The 23,165-nt window shown below is 51.0% G+C and overlaps 8 protein-coding genes across 8 annotated transcripts; 3 read left to right on the forward strand and 5 right to left on the reverse strand.

Moving 5' to 3' along the window:
• Positions 1-386: 386 nt before the first annotated feature.
• N7533_004289 (AFG1/ZapE family ATPase) lies at positions 387-2,282 on the reverse strand (the record flags this gene model as incomplete). The annotated part of the gene is made up of 3 exons (XM_057100939.1): positions 387-1,254; positions 1,341-1,860; positions 1,913-2,282. The coding sequence occupies 3 exons, from the start codon at positions 2,280-2,282 to the stop codon at positions 387-389; spliced, it is 1,758 nt and encodes a 585-aa protein (XP_056960569.1).
• Positions 2,283-3,424: 1,142 nt separating this feature from the next.
• Positions 3,425-5,554, reverse strand: N7533_004290 (phosphatidylinositol-3-phosphate-binding protein BEM1; the record flags this gene model as incomplete). The annotated part of the gene is made up of 5 exons (XM_057100940.1): positions 3,425-4,351; positions 4,434-5,087; positions 5,125-5,202; positions 5,366-5,463; positions 5,545-5,554. The coding sequence occupies 5 exons, from the start codon at positions 5,552-5,554 to the stop codon at positions 3,425-3,427; spliced, it is 1,767 nt and encodes a 588-aa protein (XP_056960570.1).
• Positions 5,555-7,292: 1,738 nt separating this feature from the next.
• Positions 7,293-8,363, reverse strand: N7533_004291 (alpha/beta fold hydrolase; the record flags this gene model as incomplete). Its single annotated transcript, XM_057100941.1, has 1 exon — positions 7,293-8,363. The coding sequence occupies one exon, from the start codon at positions 8,361-8,363 to the stop codon at positions 7,293-7,295; it is 1,071 nt and encodes a 356-aa protein (XP_056960571.1).
• A 2,726-nt stretch (positions 8,364-11,089) lies between these two features.
• Positions 11,090-12,773, reverse strand: N7533_004292 (uncharacterized protein; the record flags this gene model as incomplete). Its single annotated transcript, XM_057100942.1, has 4 exons — positions 11,090-11,303; positions 11,357-11,823; positions 11,880-12,613; positions 12,695-12,773. The coding sequence occupies 4 exons, from the start codon at positions 12,771-12,773 to the stop codon at positions 11,090-11,092; spliced, it is 1,494 nt and encodes a 497-aa protein (XP_056960572.1).
• Positions 12,774-13,148: 375 nt separating this feature from the next.
• On the forward strand, positions 13,149-15,089 carry N7533_004293 (ESCRT-II subunit protein VPS36; the record flags this gene model as incomplete). Its single annotated transcript, XM_057100943.1, has 3 exons — positions 13,149-13,249; positions 13,318-13,474; positions 13,524-15,089. The coding sequence occupies 3 exons, from the start codon at positions 13,149-13,151 to the stop codon at positions 15,087-15,089; spliced, it is 1,824 nt and encodes a 607-aa protein (XP_056960573.1).
• A 663-nt stretch (positions 15,090-15,752) lies between these two features.
• N7533_004294 (uncharacterized protein) lies at positions 15,753-18,119 on the forward strand (the record flags this gene model as incomplete). Its single annotated transcript, XM_057100944.1, has 2 exons — positions 15,753-17,801; positions 17,859-18,119. 2 exons carry the CDS (start codon positions 15,753-15,755, stop codon positions 18,117-18,119), a joined length of 2,310 nt encoding a protein of 769 aa, XP_056960574.1.
• A 1,262-nt stretch (positions 18,120-19,381) lies between these two features.
• N7533_004295 (S-(hydroxymethyl)glutathione dehydrogenase/class III alcohol dehydrogenase) lies at positions 19,382-20,824 on the forward strand (the record flags this gene model as incomplete). Its single annotated transcript, XM_057100945.1, has 5 exons — positions 19,382-19,402; positions 19,564-19,678; positions 19,728-19,863; positions 19,920-20,560; positions 20,610-20,824. 5 exons carry the CDS (start codon positions 19,382-19,384, stop codon positions 20,822-20,824), a joined length of 1,128 nt encoding a protein of 375 aa, XP_056960575.1.
• Positions 20,825-21,244: 420 nt separating this feature from the next.
• N7533_004296 (uncharacterized protein) lies at positions 21,245-22,690 on the reverse strand (the record flags this gene model as incomplete). Its single annotated transcript, XM_057100946.1, has 1 exon — positions 21,245-22,690. The coding sequence occupies one exon, from the start codon at positions 22,688-22,690 to the stop codon at positions 21,245-21,247; it is 1,446 nt and encodes a 481-aa protein (XP_056960576.1).
• Positions 22,691-23,165: the final 475 nt, after the last annotated feature.

Here is a 23,165-nt window from a genome sequence, read left to right on the forward strand (position 1 = left end):
TTCCAAGTAATCCCCATCTAAGGCGGACCATAGAAACCCACTGCATCAACTTTTTGCTTTTGCCGGCCAGACCAACACTGATCATCATGGTTATGCTATCATGCAGTCGGAAAAATTTCACTCGAACCAACCATTGCCAACCAGTCTTGAAGAGCAGTTGAATTAGATGATTGATGTTTTATCATCAACTCAGCCCAGTCGAGGCAAATTGATTAGGTATATACCAATAAGAAGTACAGGGGTATTGATTGAATGCTATTTCCACAATCGGACCATCTACACAAGGCCATCATCGCCATGATCTAACCATCTAACACTATGTACGAAAAGGAGCACACCCAGAGAAACAGAATAAAGATCGTAACAACCACACATCAGTGGGCAAATCACATATTATCCTCACTCCAATGACTCCTAGTCTTCTTCCAAGCAGCCTCCTCCTCCTTACTCTGCTGACTCGACTTCCCCTCAATATCCAGTCCCCTCTCAACCCACTCCTTGCTCCCCATCTCGGAAAGTCTCGACAGCGCTCTCGCAAACGCAAACCGCTCCTCATCACCGCTGAAAATAGAAGTATTCTTCAGCGCAGCAACAGACATCCCCAAATCATCCATCAGATTGCGCATCGCGTCCGATAAATCCGAATGATCACCGCCACCACCACCCGCACTCTTCACATCATCCGCTGAAAGGAAGAGATTCGCCAATGGCACCTCCGTCGTAAGAACGAGCTTCGCCCGACTCTCATACACCGCATCGATGAAGGTGATGAACCGCCGCGCCAGATCACGCTGATTCAGATTCATCCCCGGGACATCGGTCACGATGAACGCATCGTAGTGCCGGACTAATTCGAGATAATCGGCCGCGCCGGTTGCGGTACCGATGAGCTCGTTGAAGGTGAATTGGGCTGCTTTGCCGCTCGCGCGGGGGACGTTGATTTTGCGGCCCCAGACTATTTGTGAGGTTGGGTGGGGTGGGTCGTTTATTGGTTCGCCGAGGACGTCGAACCAGCGCTGCGCGTGCTGTTCTGCGCTTTCGCCGAGCGGGTGGTGGTAGACTGCTGCTGGGGGGCGGGGGATTTTGCGGTAGTCGGTGGGTGAGTTGAGGTTTATGACGTTGAGGTCGGTTTTTAGGAGGTTGATGCATGGGATGAAGGATTCGCGCTGGATGCCGTTTTTGTAGAGGTCGTCTGGGTGGCGGTTGGAGGTTGTTACTAGTACGACGCCGTGGGACATGAGGACTTCGAGGAGTCTAGGTGGTGGGTTAGTATGGGTATCTTTGGGGATATATTTCGCGATGTGAGAAGGACTGGGGGGAGGGGGGGGTGAGGGAAGTACCTTCGCAGAATCATCGCATCCGCCACATCTGTACACTGGAACTCGTCGAAGCACAATACGCTAGCCTTCTCCGCAATGTCCGCAGCAACCATAGGCAGGGCATCGAAGTCATTGCCGTACTTCATCTTCACGACATGCATGCGCTTATGTACATCCTGCATGAAGTTGTGGAAGTGGATTCGCGTCTTGGTCTTGATATTGTCCGGCAACGTATCGAAGAACAGATCCATAAGCATGGTTTTTCCGCAACCAACATCCCCGAACATATACAAGCCCTTAGGCAGATTATCCGGTACGATAGAGGTCTGCGCTGCCTTTGCGCCGCCGCCGCCGAAGAGGGAGCCAAAGAAGGACTGCTTTGGTTGCAGGTCGAGGGATTCTGGGGTGGGGTGGACGACGGTTGGCGGGTGGTAGGATTTGAGCGCTTCGAAGAGGTCTTGTAAATTTTGGATTATGCCTGGTGATAGTCGGGTCATATTGTTAGCTTCAATCGTTCCATACATCCGGTCTTGAACCGAAACTGCGAAATTCTGTGGCAAGATCCACATATATCGAAGTTCAACTCAACTCACCTCGCTGATAGGGATCATCCCGTAACCGACCCTCCTCAACACGCACATCGTACTCCCTCATAGGACCATCCACAGGCGCGGCACTCGATTCTACCTCCGCAACCCCCTCACTAGCAGCAGTCGCCAGCCCGCGCGCGCGGCGCTGTAATCGGATCCCATTCGCCGGCAGCCCAGTGGCCAGGGCGGCATGCGGGAGACGAGGACGGGAGGAGAGCACAGGCGAGACATGGGTCGTCGTAGTCGCAGGAGCAGTCGTGTATGAACGAGATCTCATGCGGAGCGGCGTGGGAGTCGCAGACCGCAATCCCCGGCCGCGGGGCCGCAAAGCCGGGGAGCAATTTGCGCAGAGTTTCGCGGACGGTCTACTCATGGCGATATGAATGTGATATGCGATTTTTTGGAAAGAAAGGAAGAAAGACGTTCGCTTGCTACCGCAAAGGAAGACTGTACAGAATGCAGTTGTGATTTGAGATTGTTGTAGCCGAGGTACTCTATCCGCAGGAATTGTTTTCGTCGGGCGGGACTGTTTGTCGGGAGTTGGATAGAGTGCCTGTGTCTAGAGGGCAGATCAACTCTAGACGACTTTGGAACGAGAGAGAGGAACGAGAGGACTGGGCTCCAACCCGAGTATATCACCAGAGAATCTTGTAAGACGAAGGAAGGCTAATCGGAGTGCGTCTGTCGCCATTGCGGTTGCCGGGCGAAAAGTGCGGGCCGATGACCGAGTCATGTGATCCGGTTCTTCGGAATCGGGGCAGCCAGTTATACTACTAGTATCTATAGGGTTACGATAGTTAGTATGCAAGTCATACGACTCAAGTAGTATAACAATAGTTAGTGCTTCATATTATTCGATGACCTCGGATTATGCAGCTAAACTAGGTGGAATCCTTCTGTATATGCAGAGCGCGGCATATGTACAAGTCAAGACAGACCAGGGTATAAGACCCAAACATCAAACGGGAGAATATAGATAAAACAGAAGGAAACAGTAGGTCCAGTGTAGGAAGAGAGACATAGAAAAGGAGGAATGATAGGTGAGAAAACAAGAAAAAAAAAGAACAAGACAGAAGCGTATCAAGGGAAACAAAAAGGTTCGGCTGACGGGGATAAAAGCATGAAGAGACCGAGGACATTGCAGAGCGTAAGCATTAACGTTAGCGTTAACGCAGAAATGGAGAAGAACGGGAGGAAAATATTCAGCCATGCCACATATCTCACATCATATTCGTAACACCACGATCATCCACCCTCTTGAAGAAAATCCAGGTGCAAGCGCTGAAAGGGCCGACAGAGCAGATGGAAACTTTGAGAAAAGAAAGCCCAGTACCAAAACGCCTATGCACCTATGCCCATTGCGAAGGGGGTCAAAAAATAGCCTGAAGATGAGGCCAGGGGGAAATAAAAGAAAAGAAAGCCAACGGGGGAAGAGATATCAGCGCACCGCCACAACAACCCAAGAAAACAGGTCTATCTCAAGAATACAAGATCAAAACAACTGTTTTTGCCATCTCATGCGATGCTCACAAAGAGAGTCAACTTGGTGTTGCGCTGCATGGCATTCTCCAGGTCCGCATCTGATATCAGATCGATGTATGTCCCAGAGCTCTCATCGCGGTACTGCACGATGATATCCTCTTGAATCTTCAGACGGTCCGAAAGCTTATCTTTCAAATGCTGCAAGGTCACGCCCGAAGGGATTCGAATTGCAATCAAGTCATCCTGGAAAAAGACCTTCACCTTCATCGCGCTCGAATTGGATGTTGCCGAGGCCTGGGTGAGAGAACTGGGCTGGCGGTTCATGGCCGGTGGGCCACCGTTTGAGAGAGACGCAGGGCCTGGCGCACGCTGCTGGGAAACGCGGTCTTGCGACGAGTTCATTGGGACTTGGGATGACTGTCGCGAAACGCTTTGCGAGGGATCCACGCCGGAGGAAGAGTGGTGGGAGTCGCCAGAGTAGCGGGCCTCCTCGCCAAAGGCACTGGGGTCGATTTCGAAATCGCCTTGGCGCGGCCCGAAGAGCTGGCGGACGAGCTGGCAGCGGGCGATGTGTGGAGGCATGGAGAGAAGCTTCTTGATATACTCGTCGAGGTTTTGGCGGCGGCCGTTGGAGATAGCATCTGTAACGTGGGTGACGGGGCCTGGCATGAAGGGGAGTGTGCGTGGGCGTCCTCGGTTGCCGGCTTCGTCTTCGAACTGCGTTAGAAGGGCGATCTGGAAGTCGTAAAAGTCGTGATAGTAGCGTGACAATTCCCAGCATCGACCGTCTTCCATCTTGGCCTCAATGATGTACCAGTATTTGTCATTGTCGAAGCAGTAGCGGGGAATTGAGGCCGCAACGGGCGCGAGGAGGGGTGGCTGGTAGGCTTGTTGGGGTCCCTGTGAGATGGGCGCTTGCGATGCGAGAGTTCCTTTGCTAGCGTTGCGCTGGTGATTTGCCTATGAAGCGCGCGCGCACACACAGATCAGCCTAAAAAATCACAGATAATAGCAGTAGAAGCAGGTCCGGCAATCAACTTACGTAGGGGTCCCCATTTTGACTCATATGGCCCTGTTGGCCCATAGACATCTGATCCATACCGGTAGTGACGGCCACAACGCCGCCGCTGCCACCACCACCACCACCACCACCACCGCCACCTCCGCCCGCTTCAATCTTGCCGAGGGTGATGCTGCTGTTCTTGTATTCCGCGGTCATCTTCTTCCACTCCTCCACCTTGGGGACACCTGCGCGCCGCACCGCCTCGAGCGGATCGGTGACAGCCTGGCCAGATTGCATGTCGCGCAGTTCGATAAAAGAGACGGGAATGAGACCGGGGCCACCGAGACGGCCGATGGGTTTAGCGACAAACCATTCGGGATTGGATTGAGCGATGACGATAATGGCTTCACCGGCGCGAGCATCGAGCTCGTCGGGGCGCTCAGCCTGGAAATCATACTGGACGATGCCGTAGACCATGGCGCCCTGGCCTTTGCCGAGGGCGGACATTCTGAAGGGGGCGAATTTGGAGGGAGAGGAGTCGGGGAGGAGAGTGCGTTCGGAGAAGCCCGAGTCGTGATGGTCGTTTTTCTGCAGATCGGAGGAGCCCCCACTGTCCCTTTCGTTTTTGCCGATGACTTCGAAGAAGGAGACGGGGACGAGGCCGCGGGCGTCAGGGATGAGGGGATTGCAGGCCTCGTACCAGTCGGAGTCGTCCTCCCCTACTGATCACGTGGAAGAAGTCGCCCTTGCTGAAGGCCAATTCTTGAGAGTTGGGCTCGGGAGTGTAGTCGTAGAGAGCTTTGATCACCTTGAGGAGGGTCAGCGCGATCGGAGTTGAGTGGGAGGAGCCACTTTGGAGGGGCAGAATATTCAGCGGGGGAAGTGCAGGGGGAAGTGGTAGTGACAGTAGACACCGACACCGATACAGGACAGGTACAGGACAGGCACAGGCAACAAGAGTAGAGGCATACCTTCTTGGGAGGCAGAATGGCCAGGGCAGACTTGGGAGTGATGGAGATGTGGTGGTGATGTCTGGGTTCTTTCTCCCCTTCAAGGACCGTCGGATAGCCTGGATAAGACATTAGTGTTTACCCTATGGTACTTCCCCAGCACTCAGGTCAAGGGATAAAACTCAAGGCAAGGGATGTACTCACCTTCATCGCGACAGAGGGGAAGGGTCGGGGATATTATGATTCAATATTCCAATCCAATATTAAAGGGGGGAGGGGGAGGGAAGGAAGTTGGCGTTGCGCAAGAGTTGACGGTAGGTAATTGTCGTTCCAACTGGTCCACACCAGGCTGGGAATGAATGGTATTACCTTGGAAGTTAGATTAAGTTAGGTTAAGTCCGGTTAGGTTAGGTTAGAATTAAGGGAGTATTGAGTATTTTATCTGACTACCTTACCTAGGTACATACTCCGTAGTATTCTGGTAGCCCGTGATCTGCTTTGCTATTCGCCTACTACGCGCCAACTTGGCACTCCGGAGTACCCTGGTAATACATATACACTCCAGGGCTGTCAGCAATATTAAGATTAACAGATTACTTGTACGGATAATATGGATATATCCAATATTGCAGATCACACAAAACAAAGAACGGAACCGCGTGGCCCGCAACCCGTGGAACAACCACCCTGGTCCATGGATCTATACTAGTATTCTTTGTTAACTGCGAATGTATAAAGTAGTAGTAGATAAGTATAGTTAACTAGGTACTAACTAGATGTATGTGATAGATACATCTAGTCGATAGTGTACTCGGTATAATAAGAGAATTGAATATAGTATCATCCTCTTAATCATCCTCTTATACCCTGCGGGTAGCAACTGCATCATTGTAATCTGGTAACCAAGTATACTACTACTAGTTAGTACTACAGTAGTACTAGTGCTGTAACTGGCGTCTACTCAATTATCTATCGAACCTTCCATGGTTACTGCATCTATCATCAACCACTGGCACATCCCCATGCTTCAACTTCAGCTGAATCTGCTGATCCCATGATGTCAGACCCAGCCAGTCTTTGTCCCCTCTGCACTCCTCTACACTCTGCATCTCCTCATATGCAGACTGACAACAAATCAAGCACCGAGAAACACTACTGCAGAGTTCTCACAACATGCACTGCCCTCGTGCCCTCAACCCTGCACATCTAATTAAAGGAACCGCACAGGCACCACCAGCGACCGGGGGAATCACAGGGGCAAAGCGGCCAGAACCAAGGACACGACGCAGAAGCGATTTCTCGAAGCCCACGGAACATCCCTCGGCCAGTGAGATCGTGTCCACTCCATTTCCACCCACGGCTGCCACGCGCTACGGCCCACCGTGGCGGGGGGGCGAGTCCTATGGATTGGTGGGTGCTGTGGCGGATGCGACAGAGAAACCCCAGGAACCCCGGGTCACAAGGAAGTTGGTTCAACGGCGGACTCCCTGTAAATTAGTTAACTAGCACTTCGGTAGTCAGTATACCGAGTATGTACGGTACTCGGTACTCTGTAAGTCGGGGCGCACTTGGGTTTTGGGTTGGGTGGCGAGGCCTCGAGGATCGGGCAGCAATTTGTGATAAGCTGCGGCTGCTCCACTGCCAGTGGGGTCCCATGGGATGCTGCGGTCTCAGGCCTAGAATTGGGACTTCTTCGAATTCGAGTTGTCTCGGAGCTTGGACTTCTTCAGCACTGGCAGGTCTCGAGGAAGAAATTAAATTTAGGGCTGAGCTGGTACCTGGGTATATGCCTCAAAGTGCACAACTACCCAAGTATGCAAAATCTCATATTGATACATAGGTACATTTAGTATTTCAACTCATCCAAGTACAATCCTCGCAAATTTGCAATACTATCTATGCATAACTCATCATCATGTACTACTACTACTACCTAGGTACCTAGGTACTAGTACACAGCCAACCCTCTACTTCCCACCAAGCCCTGCAACCTCCAAAATAGCATCCACAAATACCCTCGGCCTCTCCAGTGGAATCGCCTCCCCACACCCTTGACAACATGATGCACCCTCTTCCCCGTAAAAAACTTCGCTGTCGCCATCCCATCCGTCGCCGCAAAAACAACAGCCTGATCCGGATCAAGCGTAACTGCCGGAACACTAATAACAGGCTGACTATCCAATTGAACTGCCAGATCCGCATAACTCGGATCCCCCTTGGAGTAAAGCAGCCGATTGCGATAAAAGTCCGTCGCAATATCGACATAATCCGCATTCCGCAACGCCTGCGCCGCAGCATCGAGCGTCGCCTCGGTAAATGTCCAATTGGGACTGTTCCTCGACCAGAGAATCTCCGCCCAGCCCTTCGTATCGTTGGCCAGCGAGCTGTATCCGAACGGCGTGAGGAAGACGTAGTAGTACCATTTCACGGGAAACGAGGCGGCCGGCGCGACGGACCAGGCTGTCGCGCGGTTCTGGATTAGGTAGCTGTTTGCCGCGACCATGCCGGTGCAGCGGTGGGGCCAGAGGGCGGCGGCGACGTTGACGACGACGGTACCCCAGTCGTAGCCGGCGAAGATGGCTTTTTCGATGTGGAGCGCGTCCATGAGGTCGATTACGTCTTTGCCTAGGGCGGCTTGTTCGGCGCTGCGCGGCGTGCTGGGGGAGTGGAAGGTTGTGCCGCCGAAGCCGCGAAGGGAGGGCACGATTACGCGGTAGCCTTCGTCTACCAGGCCTGGGACTACGTCGATGTAGGTGTCGATTGAGTAGGGGAAGCCATGGATCAGGATGGCGACTGGGGCGGTGGTATTGTTGGGGTCGGAGTCGAAGTATTCAATTGAGAGGGTGGGGGTTTTGGCATGGTGGACTGGGGAGAGGGTTGGTAGGGATAATGAAGATGAAGTTGAGGTACTAGTAGATGGGAAGGAGGTCCCTGTTGGTGTTGGTGTAGCGAAAGTTGTGAGAGATAGACTGCATAATGCGAGGAGACCAACAAAGGTCCTCGAAAATAGTCGTGGCATGGTGGTGAGTGATTGGATTGATACCTTTTTTTTTCTATTTAATTGGGTGCAATTCATACTCTTAAATAAAAATTTTCCCTCAGCCTCGTTCAAGAGAACCTCTACATCTCTGCTAGTGCTTATTCTTTGTGCATTATGATCCAGAGGAAGTATACGATCCGCAGTCATGATAAAAGGTATAAGCAACGGGGCTCAGCCACCCGTTGCCCAGTGAGATCGGAGTTGATGCCTCAGTCTCCTGGCTGCATTTGGGTATCATTCTCCTCTTTAGGAAAATGTACTAGTCTTAACCTTACTAGTGCATTTATTATCTCAAATCCATCACGTCTCATTTATGGCCACCGTCATCATTATTTAGGAGCCTAATGTGAAGGATCAAAGATGATGAAGATCGATCCTTTCGATGCCTGCGAGGCTGTGTTCAACATTGCAAAAGCAGCCATGCTAGAACGTGATTGTTATGAACCCCACATCCTCTTTCGATATCCGAAATCACGAATGACGTCGAGTGCAGCTTGAACAATTATCGGGTCTCTTCCATCCGCATTCCCCTAAGAAGTAAAATGTAGTCCTCTTCAATAGCCGCAAAAGTTAGTATATTGGGGAATGAAGGAATCCTGTCCCTGACCCTGCTTCGATGCCATTTACAAGGCCTGGATAGACTCACGTTATAATAGAGTTGTTGTCCAAGATACTAGATCGGAAACCAAACCATGCTCCTTGGCTAGTATCGTTGAAACATGTATGGAATACGTTACGCATGAGTAATTGGTATCAAGACCGGCCTTTGCATTTCCAGGTACCAAATGCGCCTGTTTGTGCCGCGCTTCGCTGCAGCTGCAGCTGCAGATACAGATACAGCACAGGAGAAATGCCACCAATGAAAGCCAGAAACGCCAAATTTCGCTTAGTTTATCGGGATTAAGTCGTTTGTAAAGTCTGACATGATGCGGGAACCACGAGGGCGAATTCCCCGGTCTCTCTTCTTTCAGCTTGCGGGGCTGTCATGCGATATCTTCTTCATTATTTCTCCCTAAAATTATACCTACACGACACCGTGACAAGCAGAGGATTGGAGAAGCTGAGCTTTTTTCAAACCAGGTTTTCAAAGTGCCACGAGAGCAGAGCATCACACAATGATCCAGTCTTCGAATGGTCTGACTCGAAACAAAGTGCTTGAAAAAGCATCTTCAAGTTACCTACCTAGGTAGTAGGTACCTAGGTATATTAGCCGTGAGATACTAGTAGTAGTTGTATACTATCTTTCGGCCTCGGGGTCAAACAATAACTGGTAGCCACCTGGGCACTTCCAACTAGAAGTTATCGGGGGCACCCAGGCGCTTCCCAGTCCTACTAGTACTGGCCTTGACAATGGCGCAGTCTCCGCGTTCCAAGTGTTTCAACCGGAGATACAACGCACACAGAGGAAGAACTGGCAGTATTAATTCTTTGTTTCCCAAGACCAAGTCGAGTTCTTTGTAAAAAAACGATATGACGCGGGAATCTCGAGGGCAAATTCCGAATTCTTTCAAGCTATAAATGTATAAAGACAGAGAGTACAGGATACTTTCTGCCTTCTGTTTTCTCTGTGACAACTCGATTTACAGGCATACTACCTAGGAGCTTCGCAAAACAAATATGGAGGCGAACGGGCTCATCAACCTCAGCAGCGGGCAGCTTGGTACACCAGGTTAGTAAGGTTGGACAAAGATCGTTCCTGCACAAATACTACTAGTGGTACTGTGCCTTGGAAACTCTAGGACTGACCAGCATGCTGCTAGTCACCGAGATACTAAACTGGGTAAAATTGATCGAAAGTACCAAGATTTACCCCAATGATTGTTGAGCCGGCCTGTATTTGCTAACATTTTCCCCGTGCCAGATAACTATACCTTCCAACCTGCCTACAAAGAGCTCGGCAAGGAGAGACCTCCAGGGCTTGGATAGAGTGCCACGTGCGTATTGAACGAAAGGCCAGAGAAAGCAAGACTGGGAAGGGCAATGCGATAATTTCAAACTGGGTCATCGAAGTAGTAGGATCAATGATGTTTGTCCCCACATACGAAGCCCTAGACGATGAGACTCTCAGCAAGGCGCTTGAGAAGGAATTTTTCTAAGCTGTGAACACTCTGAGGTTGGCTTTGGACGAGAGCAGAGGTTCATTCTATAGAGCTGTCCTTAGTTAGATCTACCAAGAAGTCTCACGAGAATAAGAATTCATAATTGGTCCTGAGGTCACCCCATACAAGTATGTACTGTAGAAATAAAACACTGACAAGAATTGCATTGCTTAAATGTACTCAAGATGGATCAATATCTACCAAGGCGCGCCAGCGACACCCTCGCACCAATACAGCCGGCACAGCGCAACAGTACCCCGACCATCAGTCGTGCCGGGTTTTGCGGCGCTAGACTCAACTATGCTGTACCTTACTTCAAAACACAAACAGGACTGGGGGTAAATGCAATGAAAAAGAGAAAAATGGAGACGAAGTGCTGACGTAGCGTAACTCCGGGGGTGATATGACGTGGAAAAGAATTTTGGTCGACCAAACGCCTGTCGCTAGGGGGTGGAAATGGAATGGAAAAGGGGCCGAATCTACCGAGGCGAGGTAGTGGCGAGGTAGTGGCGCAGAGTAGACGGGATCCAGGGACCAGCCTAGGGGTAATTAATTGAAAACTGTTTTCCTGGACAGAAGGAATAAGCGGACTGAGAGGGACCCATGTTAGATTTGTCCTTTAATGTCGACGACGCGGTGCGCTTCGGCCTTGGCTTGTTCAAAGACGAGCCCGGCCTTGCCGGTCAAGAGTCTGACAGACCCGTTTCGCTCTTCGAGAAGTTCTGCTGGGCCATGGTCCAGGACGAAACGGGCGGTCTGCTCATCCGACTCGAAGCCGAGTTCCTCCGTGATAAAACGGATGTTCACATCGGGTTTGTACCTACAACTCTGTTAGTAAATATGTTTCGAGATACTTGAGATTAATAGACTTACGCTTTGCACATGGCGGCCAGCGCAGACAAGCGCTCGCGTTCGACGAACATGTCCATGAGATAGGCACCCATATTGGGCGTCTCCAGGTACAGTTGGAAGAAGCGATGGTAGTTGCCGAGTGCCAACGCAGAGCGCACGTCGAGGGCGTGCTTAACAGCCTCGTTCTTCTTGTCTGCAGCAGTCACGTCGGCTAAAGCATCGTTCATGGCCGTCCAGTTGCGGGTGTAAATGAAATAGAGAATACGATACGCCTTGAACTCCGTCGGATTCCCGCCTAGTGATTGCGCGTAAAGTACCCGGAGTTGAGTCTGGCACTGATTATACTCACCAAGATCTCCTTTCTCCAAGGCGATGCGTGCGTGAATTTCATAAACGGTCACTGTGAATTCGGTTCGGATGTGCTGGACCGTCAGATCCTGGCGGAGGGACTTGAACTGATCACAGATGTAGGTGTAGTTGCTCTCTTGCTTCCATTTTTCTTCAGAAGATCCAAGGCCTTTCGGAGAACGGGCAGGGGACGAACGGTATCCGGGTTCGGGGCAGAGGTCAAGCGGAAGTAGTTCTTCTCCAATTTCTGGCATCGGCCAATCACGGGTCCTTGGTCGGGTTCGCTGCGCGCCGGAGAGTCGACGGGGGAGGAGGTGCCCGAATTTCCGTAGGTGGCGCCGGCACCCTCAAAACGCCTCCTCCTCATCTCCAAATTAGCTTTTGACTTACTAGAGTCATCTGTGGTCATGCGGGGGCGCTTCTCTGTGGAAGGGTGAGTGACTCTGTCTTCAATACGATTGCGATTATTGTTAGCTTTTCTCCATGGTGGGGAGTTCTCGGTCTGGTGGATGTCGGTCGACTTTCGCTTGCGCGAAGCATCCCCTGGGGAGGATGGTTGACTGGACATGCCCCAGTTGGAGACGCTCGGGTTGGCCAGGATCTTATTGCGTTCATTCTGGATCATGACTTGCGGCAGAGCGAGGCGCTCCCAGTCTATCATCTCCAGTTTGTGGTTTTCAGCGGCGTCGGTGATGACAAAGCGAAGTTTCTCTTGCATCTCCTTGGTATCCACGCTGGCGACCTGGTTCTCGGGGGCAAAACACCGTTGTACATAGCTGCGGACAGCCGGTGGAAACTCCATTCGAGGTCGCGGATCCGACTCGGTAGATGGCATGGCGGGCTGGGGAGGGTATCCATTGGTGGCAGGATGGCTTGCTTTGTTATGTGCCAGACTACGGCGTGCTTGTACGGGGATATAGGCAGGGGTCGCTGGAGTGAAACCGTTAGCGCTGAACAAAGAAGGAACTGGAACGGGAACTGAAAAGGGTTCACCCATGGGAGAGAGCTTACCAGTTTGAAAAGGAACAGGCGCAGCAGAGGGTGCTGGAGCTGGCCAACGGGCTTCACGCCATGGGACGCTCGAGTTCATGACGGATGATGTCTAAAGGGAAGGGTGAAGATGGCAGGGCGGAAGTGGCAAAAAAGATATGAGGGAAGAGAAAAGAAGAAGGATGGAGAAGAGGGCTACGATGGGTTGGAGATGTAGAGGAGAAGAAGAGGAAGACGAGTTGTAGATGCAGAAATAATAACAGTAGGAAGGAAACTGTGAGTCTGCTTGTCGTGTCTGTTGGGTCGCGCCTGCCGTTTCCAGAGTGTGTCTGAAGTTCAGTTCGCTTACTCTCCGGACTTTTAGTTTCCCCGATATTCCGTCTTATCGCGTTATCGCGTGCCGGGGCGCGGGCGAGGCTGCTCCAGTCCATGTTGGCCCCGGTCCTTTTGGGAGCGTGATGCACGAACCTGCTAGATGTTCTTCAAGTCTCTGGACCTGACCACGGCACTGCGCCCTTTGCTATTACCTGATGAGACCCTTCTCTTTGTTCAGGATGCGGTTGGATTATACGAGGGGTGAGTGAAACGCGATACTTGGCATCAGATCCAATGTTATGCCCGACATCTACTGACATAAGGAATAGGAAATACAAGATCCCCAACTACCAAAATGGCCACGCTTACCTGACCTCCCACCGAGTATGCTACGTCGCCACCGAGGATCCACGCAAATATTGCGTCGGAATTGATTTGAAGGAAATTGACCGGGCAGAATACCAGGTTGGAAGCTCTCGTTCCGGGGTGCGGGGGAGGGGAAGGGGCTTGCAGCTAACCCAACTTCTATTACCAGGCTCGTTTTCTAACATCGTCGCCTAAAGTTACCATCTATCCCAAGCCACAGAATAGCAAGACCGACAAGTCTCGAAGCACAACATCTAGCCCCGCTATCTCTCAGCAATCGACTCTCCATCCACTCCCCCACACAGGCCCATCAAAGTCGCCCTCACCAAAGCCAATCAATGCGACTTGGATTTGCCCGATATGCACCTTCTCCAATCCTGTTCCCTCTAACTTTGACCCTGCGACGGCAACGGCTACAACCAATCTGCCGCCGTGTCTCGCATGTGGCATCAAGCCGCCCTTCACAACGGTGTTAAAAGCAGCGATCACGGCTGCAGCGAGTCGGGATCCCCCCTTACCCGGTGCTAGCTCATTGGCGCCAGAGGAGAACACACCTACCGGAAATGAGAGACGCGGGTCAAATACTGCAGGGTCGGTATCCTGCCCTCGTTGCACCTTTGTCAATCACCCGTCACTGATCGAGTGTGAGATATGTGGGGCACCCTTGATGCCAAAGGGTGCTGCTTCACTGCTAGATAGCGGAGGAAACCGTGCAGATTCACCAGCTCCATTCTTCCAGCAAGCGCGGTTAGTCAACACAGAAGTGAGCGAGAGCATTAAATTATCGTTCCGGGATGGTGGCGAAAAGACCTTTCACGAGAGGCTTAAGGATGCCCTGGTGCAAAGGAAATGGCTACTCCAGAATGCTCCCCCGGTGCCTCCCCCGGCGCAGGTCACTTCATCGCCAGGGGCCCCGGCCGCCATACTCGAAAGCCCGCAACCTGCAGCTCCCCGTGTGTCGGCTGTAGGTATCGCAGGTCTTGAGCAACGAGGATTGGAGGCTCGCATGAACAACCAGTTGGTGATTGGCAATGCGTTTGAGGATTTGGAGGCATTGATGGCGTCAGCTAAGCAATTTGTTGCACTGGCAGAGACCTTGGCGCGAGAGTCTGGAATGGCTACGAATGAAGGCTCCGCGGAGACTAAAGCGGTGTTATCTGAGTCCGTGGCAGCCCTCGGGATGGTAACAACCAAGGATATGCTAAGTTCGGGCTCCGAGACCCTCTACCTCTCGGAACTATCACGCAACCTAGCGGAGTATCTAACGGACGACCGCCAAGGTATTCTACAGCGGGAAGGGGGGATCATGAGCTTGATCGATCTTTGGGCGGTATTCAACCGGTCCAGAAATGGTGTCGAGCTTGTTAGTCCATCTGAATTTCAGCGAGCGGCGCAACTCTGGGAGAAGCTGAAGCTCCCCGTTCGCCTGCGCCGGTTTAAGAGTGGTCTGCTGGTGGTCCAGAGATATGACTGGAGCGATGATAAGACGGTACGACAATTACAGGAATGGATGGAAGAATTGCGTCGAATTCCACCCGAAGAGCCGGTCCCATGGGACTGGTTGATCTTCGGTCGGGCCGTGACGGCGCAGGAGACGGCGCAGCGCTTTAAATGGAGTGTCGGCGTGGCTACCGAGGAATTAGAGATGGCAGAGGATCGAGGCGTCCTCTGTCGAGAGGAAGGCATCGAGGGGCTCCGGTTCTGGGGCAATTACATCGTCATTCCTAGTGACTAGGATCTGGGCTTAGTTGCCTAGTGCCGGCAGTATCCGACATCATCGATCAACGAAGCCAACCCTAAAAGAGAGGGGATCCGCCGGGTGCAGCGTGAATGCATTGGGCGATGACGATGGATTCCAATCTAGCGTGCCAGACTGGCCCAAAGGGAGCAGAAATCTGCAGGCGACGAATCACAGTCCGCACCCTTACCCTAGGGAAGGTGATACTGTGACGTCAGACCCCCCGATTGGCCTGTGCTCTGCTTATATACGCGAGACAGGGTTGCGGTGTTGCGTTTTGATTGGTCAACCCCGCGTATGCCCTCGTCGAGTCTCCACTGCAGTCGGAAGACTCTCCTCCTTATGGCATTCGGCCAGGGAGTTACTTGAACTGTTGTCCCCCATTAATTTTGTGTTTCATTCTGTTTTGCATTTTCACTTTCAGAGAATCAAACGCTTCATATATCTCAGCGACTGTGCCCAAGTGGACCTGGTGCCCACTTCCCCGCAATTCGCTTTCTCATCGTGATTTCGGGTGGATATGATCGACTGCCTTAGTATCCTCTCGATCCCCACACGAATTATCTTAAGTGATTCCAACTACTCACTATTTCGATTGCCGAATATATCAAGAATACAATCATATTATCCCCTATCCTCTCCCATCACCATCCCTCTCTCATGAGATCTTCCATTACGATACCCCGCGCTGCTGGGGTTGGCGTTACACGCCCTGCCCTCTCTCAACTCCTGGTCTCACGCACCTCTCACAGTCGAAGCATCTTGGGCTGTGCCCGTAGCTACCATGGAAACAAAGACAAAAGTCAGCGAATTTCCCGCCGTATCGACAAGTACCATCGTCATCCCGAAACCAACTGTTGCCGTAAAGCAGAAGCTCGCGAAGACTGGCCTGCTACGAGCCACCGCGTCGCCAGTTGGACGCTTGGCAGCTGGCGTCGCTCGCGTTCCAGCTTTTCTGAACTCTCATCTGGCCGAGAGAAAAGCTTTTGGGACGCTGAGAATGAGCAGATGGCTCAGCGAATGATGTCGATGAAAAAGCTCGTCTCCGATGATCCTTACGACGCACTTTTCGGACGTAGACTGGGTGCCTCCTACATGGAGCAGAACAATGCTCGCTGGCCGAGCTTTCTGTGGTCATTCGTCAACGAGAAGCCCGCACATACTGAGTCCTCCAAAGCACATCTCCAAGATTTTAACTTTACTCGTTCCCCCTCATCCAGCTCTCTTGGAAACCCGGATGGCCTTGAATATGACCCTATTAGTGGCCGTATGGTGCCGGCACCTCCCGTGGAATCCAAAATTAAAGGTACCAAGGCCTCTGTGGATTGCCCTCCCGGCAGTGAAGTTGAGGCAAAATTCGCTTCAATCCCTGCTGTTCCCGAGGACAGCAAGTTCCGGAAGACCTCGGCCATTGCCCACTCCCCGTCTGTCGACTGCCCACCTGGCACTGAGCTGAATGCTCTCTACAAGACCGACCCAGCCGCTCTTAAGGACACCAAACTTATTGGCGTGAAGCATGGGGAAGAGTCCAGTCAAAAGCCCCACATCAATATCTCATGTGCTCCGGGCAATGAGTTGGAAGCGCTTTTCATCTCTGAGTCGATGCATACAGAGCAACCACATGCGGAGACCTTCAAGGTCAAGAATAGTGCCAAGCATTATAGGCACGATTCAGCTTTAAAAACTACTGGGAATGTCGAATGTGCTCCCGGCAGCGAGCTCGAAGCCATGTTTTCCTCCAATACTGCCGCTCGCGAAGACAGAAGCCTTCCCTTAAATGCATTCAACCCACAGTCAAGCGAAACGAACACCGCTGTATCTGTCGACTGCCCGCCTGGAGGTGAACTGGAAGCGAAATTCGTTACTCATCTCAGCCTGGGCGAGCACTACACGGCTCCCACCGATGTCCCAAACATCGATTGTGCCCCTGGACATGAGGTTGAGGCGAAGATGGTTGCTGATTCTAGCATCCGACCTCCCGAAGTCCCCAAGCACCCTGCTGCAAGTGTTGATCGCGCCGAAAGTATCGACTGTACACCCGGTAACGAGCTGGAAGCACTATTTACCATAAATTCCGCAACTGCCGAGACGACGACGCGACCAAGTACACTTACCGATTCAAGCAGCATCCAGAAGGCACATCTCACCATGGACTGTGCTCCAGGAAACGAGTTAGAGGCAATGTTTGCTTCCGAAGCCGCCGCCACCGGAGTATACAGCGAAACCGAGGGTGTGAGCCCACTGCAAGCGATCGACATTCCAACCAGTCGCATCTCAGACCTCGAATACGACGGTGTCGAAGATCGGGTCGGCGATTTCCTCGCATCAAACTCCAAGGCTGCGAGCAATGGATCAGCCCCCTTCCGCATCCTAGCCTACGATGCCGCCGCCTCGAAGGTTGCCAGCTCCGAGGCAGACTCATTCTTTGGTGCCAATGAACCCGTAGCACCGCACGAAGTTCTCACCCGCCTCCACAACCCCGCCAAATTTGTCCCTTATTTTGAACAAATGCAGCAAGATGGATATGAGATAGCCACAGGTGGTGGCGACATCATCGTCTTCAGGAAATACTCCAACGGCCCGGTCAACCCAATCATGTCCCCCGAAGTCGCTGCGCGACAGGAGGCTATCCATGCCGACATTGCGAGCTCCATCCGCCATGATTCCTACGATTCATCAAATCCTTCCTCTCGCCCTTCCACCTCTAAGGTGAGCTGGCAGTAAACCTTCTCACCCGGGTCATCCTAACTCATCGTGCCGACATAGCTTTCTGCGAGCTCAAAGCCGAACGCCAGTCAGCACACGCGTGCGGAAGAATCGCAGGGATCCGGATCCTCCTCACACACGAAACCAAAGACCCAGTCCGCATTTTCTAAAGCGATCCGGCGAATTCTTATCACCGGTACCGCCGTCGGCGCAACGTGCTATGCCGTTGGTGTAGTGACTGAGTACTTCCGCACAGGTGGGAAAGATGGATATGGCATCGACGCATTCACAGCATTCGAGTCCGATAGGCGTCATCGGTGAGGTAAGAAGATGTCTAGCAAATGGACCATTAGACATGGTCTGCTTTTCTTGATGGTCTGACTTTCTCTTGCCTAATTTATTTTTCTGATCACGAGCTGGCCTTGAACCTCTTTTATACTTCTTCCCCAGTCTATTTTTGATTTCCTTTTGTTAGAGGGGGGTGATGGCGGCTTCTGGTCCCTTCTCATGCCTGTGATATACCAATATCCCCAGCATATCTGTGCTGTGCATAGATTTAGACGAAGAACGATATGATATTTTATTCTCATTTTCGCTGTTTGTGAGACATTAAAATAAGAGGAAGTCAATCTTCTAGGAAGCCGCTACATAGTTAGGTCCGAACGATGACTAAAAGAGCCTGCCATTTTTCCGTTAGTTCTCGAAGTCGCTCATCATTCAAGCTTGACTATCAACCACCCCGTAGCATCAAGAAACCTAGGTAGCTAGGTAGCTACTAGTAGGTACACATGGCGCTAAACCGTTGGGCCATAGGAGACTTGCCAGTGGGCGATGAGAATCTTGGAAGCTACCTCAACAACTTCCAATGTTTCTAATCTCTCCGATTCCTTTTTCTTCTTTCTTTTCTTCCACCGCAACACATGCTCATTTAACTTCACCCCGCATTCATCAGCAACATTGACCAGGATCCTATTCTACCCCATGGGCCATAACGTCTCGTCAGTGCACAGTATCAAATATTAAGGCTTCTACACCCCTGGGAACGCGGTCAACGAAATCTGGAACTTTGACTACGAATGTATCTCCCGCTTGCCCTCCCGAGGAAGAAAATGCAATGTCAAGAGACAGGTTGCATCATATTGGGACTCGTCCGTTGTGAGCATGGTACAGCAGAAGCTCCCTGGGGCTGCCAATTACCATCTTCGAAGAAAAAAAAGTAGACAAAAAAGAGCTATTGAGCAAAATACGAGCTTATGATTGCGACATATGGGACGAAGAAGCTGGACCAGAATTACCTAACCTTGTTCGGTTCGATCATCCGTTATTTATCAGATATCATCCATTGATAACGGGAAAGCATGCCGAAAAGGTCGAGGGACGGGAAGAAACGGACATGTATTCGCGCCGCTACTCCTCATTCCCCGCATCTCCTCCAAATATCCCCTCACCCGCGGGGAACTTTCCCCATTCAACCTGTCAACAGATCCTAAAAATTACTGCACCGTGAAAATTTTGTCCTTTTCACGTACTCAATCTATCTGTGGATTTTGGTCAACATCATAGACAGCGGCAAAGTTATAATCATGGAGAGCACAGTCGGAAAGGTATGTGATGACTTATCACTCATCTTGGTTCCGTCCATCGGTGGCTAATTTTTAGGAAATAGACAATTACTTGCAAGGTACGAAAGAATGCGGCACAATCAGCAGCTATTCTGCGGTGAAAGATGAGCGAAAATGAGTATACTGATCGAAATGAAAAAAAGGCAGCAATTGCTTGGAATGCAAAGGAGCCTCTATCTTTAGAAGATGTCGAAGTAGCACCACCAAAGGCACACGAAGTGCGCATGAAGGTTCTGCACACTGGAGTGTGCCACACAGGTATTACGACCCACCATTGAAACCGAATGAAGCTTACCAACTGTGATAGATCAATATACACTTTCTGGAGCTGACCCGGAAGGCGCTTTCCCCGCCATTCTCGGCCACGAGGGGGCTGGTATTGTGGAATCTGTCGGCGCCGAAGTGACTAACGTGAAGCCTGGAGATTATGTTGTTGCACTATAGTAAGTCAACACAAACGTTGGACATTGTTTATCGTCCTATAAACTTACTATAATAGCACCCCTGAATGCGGCGAATGCAAATTTTGCCGATCTGGAAAGACGAACCTCTGCGGAAAGATCCGTGCTACCCAAGGCAAAGGTGTGATGCCCGATGGAACGTCCCGTTTCCGAGCACGCGGCAAGAATATTCTACACTATATGGGCTGCTCGACATTCTCTCAATACACCGTTCTAGCAGATATTTCCGTTGTTGCCGTCACCGATCGAATTGGAACCGACCGGTCTTGCCTTCTCGGCTGCGGGATCACTACCGGATACGGTGCAGCTGTTTTCACAGCCAAGGTCGAGGAAGGCTCTACGGTCGCTGTATTTGGAGTGGGCTGTGTTGGATTGTCAATAATTCAAGGAGCTGTTAAGCAAAAGGCTAGCCGGATCATTGCGATTGATCTGAACAATGGAAAGGAGTCTTGGGCGCGAAAATTCGGAGCTACGGAGTTCATAAATCCCACAAAGGTGCCGCGCAGCAAGCTTCTCCAGGAGCATTTGGTGGATATCACGGATGGAGGATGTGACTATACCTTTGATTGTACTGGTAATGTCACTGTGATGCGAACTGCCCTCGAAGCGTGCCATAAGGGATGGGGCGAGAGCATCGTGGTTGGCGTTGCGGCTGCTGGCCAAGAGATCAGTACACGACGTAAGTTTCCATTTAGCGTCTTTTCAGCTCATCGCTAAAGATTTAATAGCTTTCCAACTCGTGACTGGCCGGACTTGGAGAGGCTCTGCCTTTGGTGGTGTGAAGGGTCGTACACAACTACCGAGCCTTGTTGATGACTATCTTAATGGTCAGCTAATGGTGGATGAATTCATCACTCACCGTCTGCCATTTGAGCGCCTTAACGAGGCTTTTGCTGTTATGAAGGAGGGCGGCTGTATTCGTTGCGTTGTCGATATGAAATAGATGGGTTAATGGGGAGTGAATGGAGGGAGATGGGGCAAAATTTGTGCAAATAGTCTGGTCAAGTCTAATATTCAGAATTGACAACTCAAGAGTCCAAAGGACTGTGGTTATGAATTTTACTTTCATTTCCTTTCGTATGTTGAAACACCATGACTCGTGACCTTTCGAGTCCTTGTTTGACCGCGTTCGCGACAAGGGCTTCATATAGTATGTTAGAAGTAGTACCGGCACGGAGGCCCGTCCGCGTACTACTAGTGTGCAGCGCGGGCGGTACTCCAGGGCTCTATATTATCGGCAGCGAAAATTTTGACAGATGAACCCTAGATCAAAATGGTACTTGCGAGATAATGAGTTACATAAACTAGGTTCAGCGTTTAATTAACAAATTGTTTTACTCTCCCACTGGATGATGATAGCCAATTAATGATCTTCTGCATCGATGGCATCCACTCCCCGATATTCAAAAAAGCCTTTCCACTCAGGATCATTGATTAGTACTTGTTTCAGAGATTTTTCGTACGAGATCGAAATCTCCGGACCCTCATCGGTACCAGAAGATGAGGCACGCGGTGGGTATATGATGTTCACCCCTTGTGTGATGCTGTCAAGAAGAACTCGATATATCACAGGCCTTGCAAATCCGAAGTTGGTACCCGTGATATTGACGCTACGGTGGTCCGTCTGCAGGATAGACATGGGTGGGTAAGAGGTGATACGAATATTAAGTGCTGTCTTGTCGCGTATCTTTGATATGGCACTAAGGGACTCATCTAGGGCTTCTTGGGTGATACTATTCGTCATCTGTCGGATATAAAATGCGAGTTTCCACAGTGGCCATTCGGAAATCACTTCTGCTGCTGTAGGTGCAGTGACAGGAACTCTGTCCGAAAGCGCAGCAGACATCACATTTTGTTGAACACGGGGGTGAACCTTGGGGCTGTGCATACGTCGTCGCATATCAACCGCTTCAGACCAGAAAAGCGGGGCAGAAAGATCTGCCTTAAAAACAGGTGCGCGGAGACGAGTAAGTGTACGCCATACATGGGCAGAAAATGCGTCGTATGTGGAGATTCGAGAGCCGTCTGGGGGCGATGCGAGCTTTTTCAGTTCTGCCGCTTTGCTTTTGGGTAAATGGAAGAGAAGCATTTCAGCGGTGATATGGTCTGGGTGTCGCTCTGGCATGGGAGGACCATCAATTTTGAATTCTTCGGGCACTTCTGGCTTAGTGAGGCGTGACACATCTAGCCAAGAAGCTTGCCACGGAGGAAAAGAGGTTGAGTTGACGATCGCATAGCAATTCTCAGACAGTTGATGCGTGAGACCGGCCCATCCCATCACATCGTTCGCATAATGATGATGAGCCATGATGAAGACCAATCCCCCACGAACGAAGTTTGCCTTGTAGGCCGCAACGACAGGGCTAAGGTCAGGATGAGACTCTGGTTTATCTCCATATGTCATAGGAGGAATAATCCAGTCGTTAAGATTGCCTAGAGCAGTACTGCAGAAATTCTGCTCTGCGATATTATCGAAGGAAGGATAGGATTCTTCAGCTCTGGGTTCGTCAAGCCATTGCACAATAAAGCGCACTGTGCTATCCTTTTTCTTCACAAAGGAGTGACCCCCATGACAGTCCTTTTCAATAGTTCCACAGAGGATTCGAGCCTGGGCAAGTGTTTTTTCAAGGCCTTCCTTAAGAACCTCGACTGCTTGCATCTTGTCGGCTTCGTCCATCGGGAAGAAGATGGCAAAATTGCAGTACGTCAGACCGGTAAGGTAGTCAAGTGTGGAAACCTTGAAGCGCTCTTCTTCTGGATCGTTTTCCCATCCAATAGGGTGGAGATCAAATACCTCTTGTCTCGGCATTTTTGAGCGAGTTATGGTGATACTAGTATATAGACGAGATTCCAGAGAGTTGAGAGAGGGAGGAATCAGTATGAGACCTGCATTCAAATATTCAAAGCCTTGTCATGTCGAGGGGCCTTAGCCCTGGAGTGCCTGCCAGTCGCACTGGCAGTCCGCCAATCGAAAATCCCATCGGACTATTCGAGCAGAATCCTTGACAATACTTCGTAATGGTAGACAAATAAGAAATGATATTCAGCTAGTAGCTCCATCCTGCCCATTGACTACGCCGTGCGGTGTCATTATAGTCTACCACTAGTGCTGGAGCCGTGGCGCTAAGTGCCAACTTTTAATTAACTTCTGACATTGAGAAAGTGGCTGCGCCCACTGGCATGCGGAGGGGCTCGCTCCCACTAGCCCAACTCCAAACCGTCGAGTTCTCAGATGTCCCATATCTTTAGCTGCTATCGTGATTTGCTACCGTCCTGCTAAATAC

This window comes from Penicillium manginii (assembly GCF_028828005.1).
Source record: "Penicillium manginii strain IBT 31320 chromosome Unknown utg000004l:1.0-7231830.0:1.0-7236170.0, whole genome shotgun sequence".
Classification (NCBI taxonomy): Eukaryota; Fungi; Ascomycota; class Eurotiomycetes; order Eurotiales; family Aspergillaceae; genus Penicillium; species Penicillium manginii.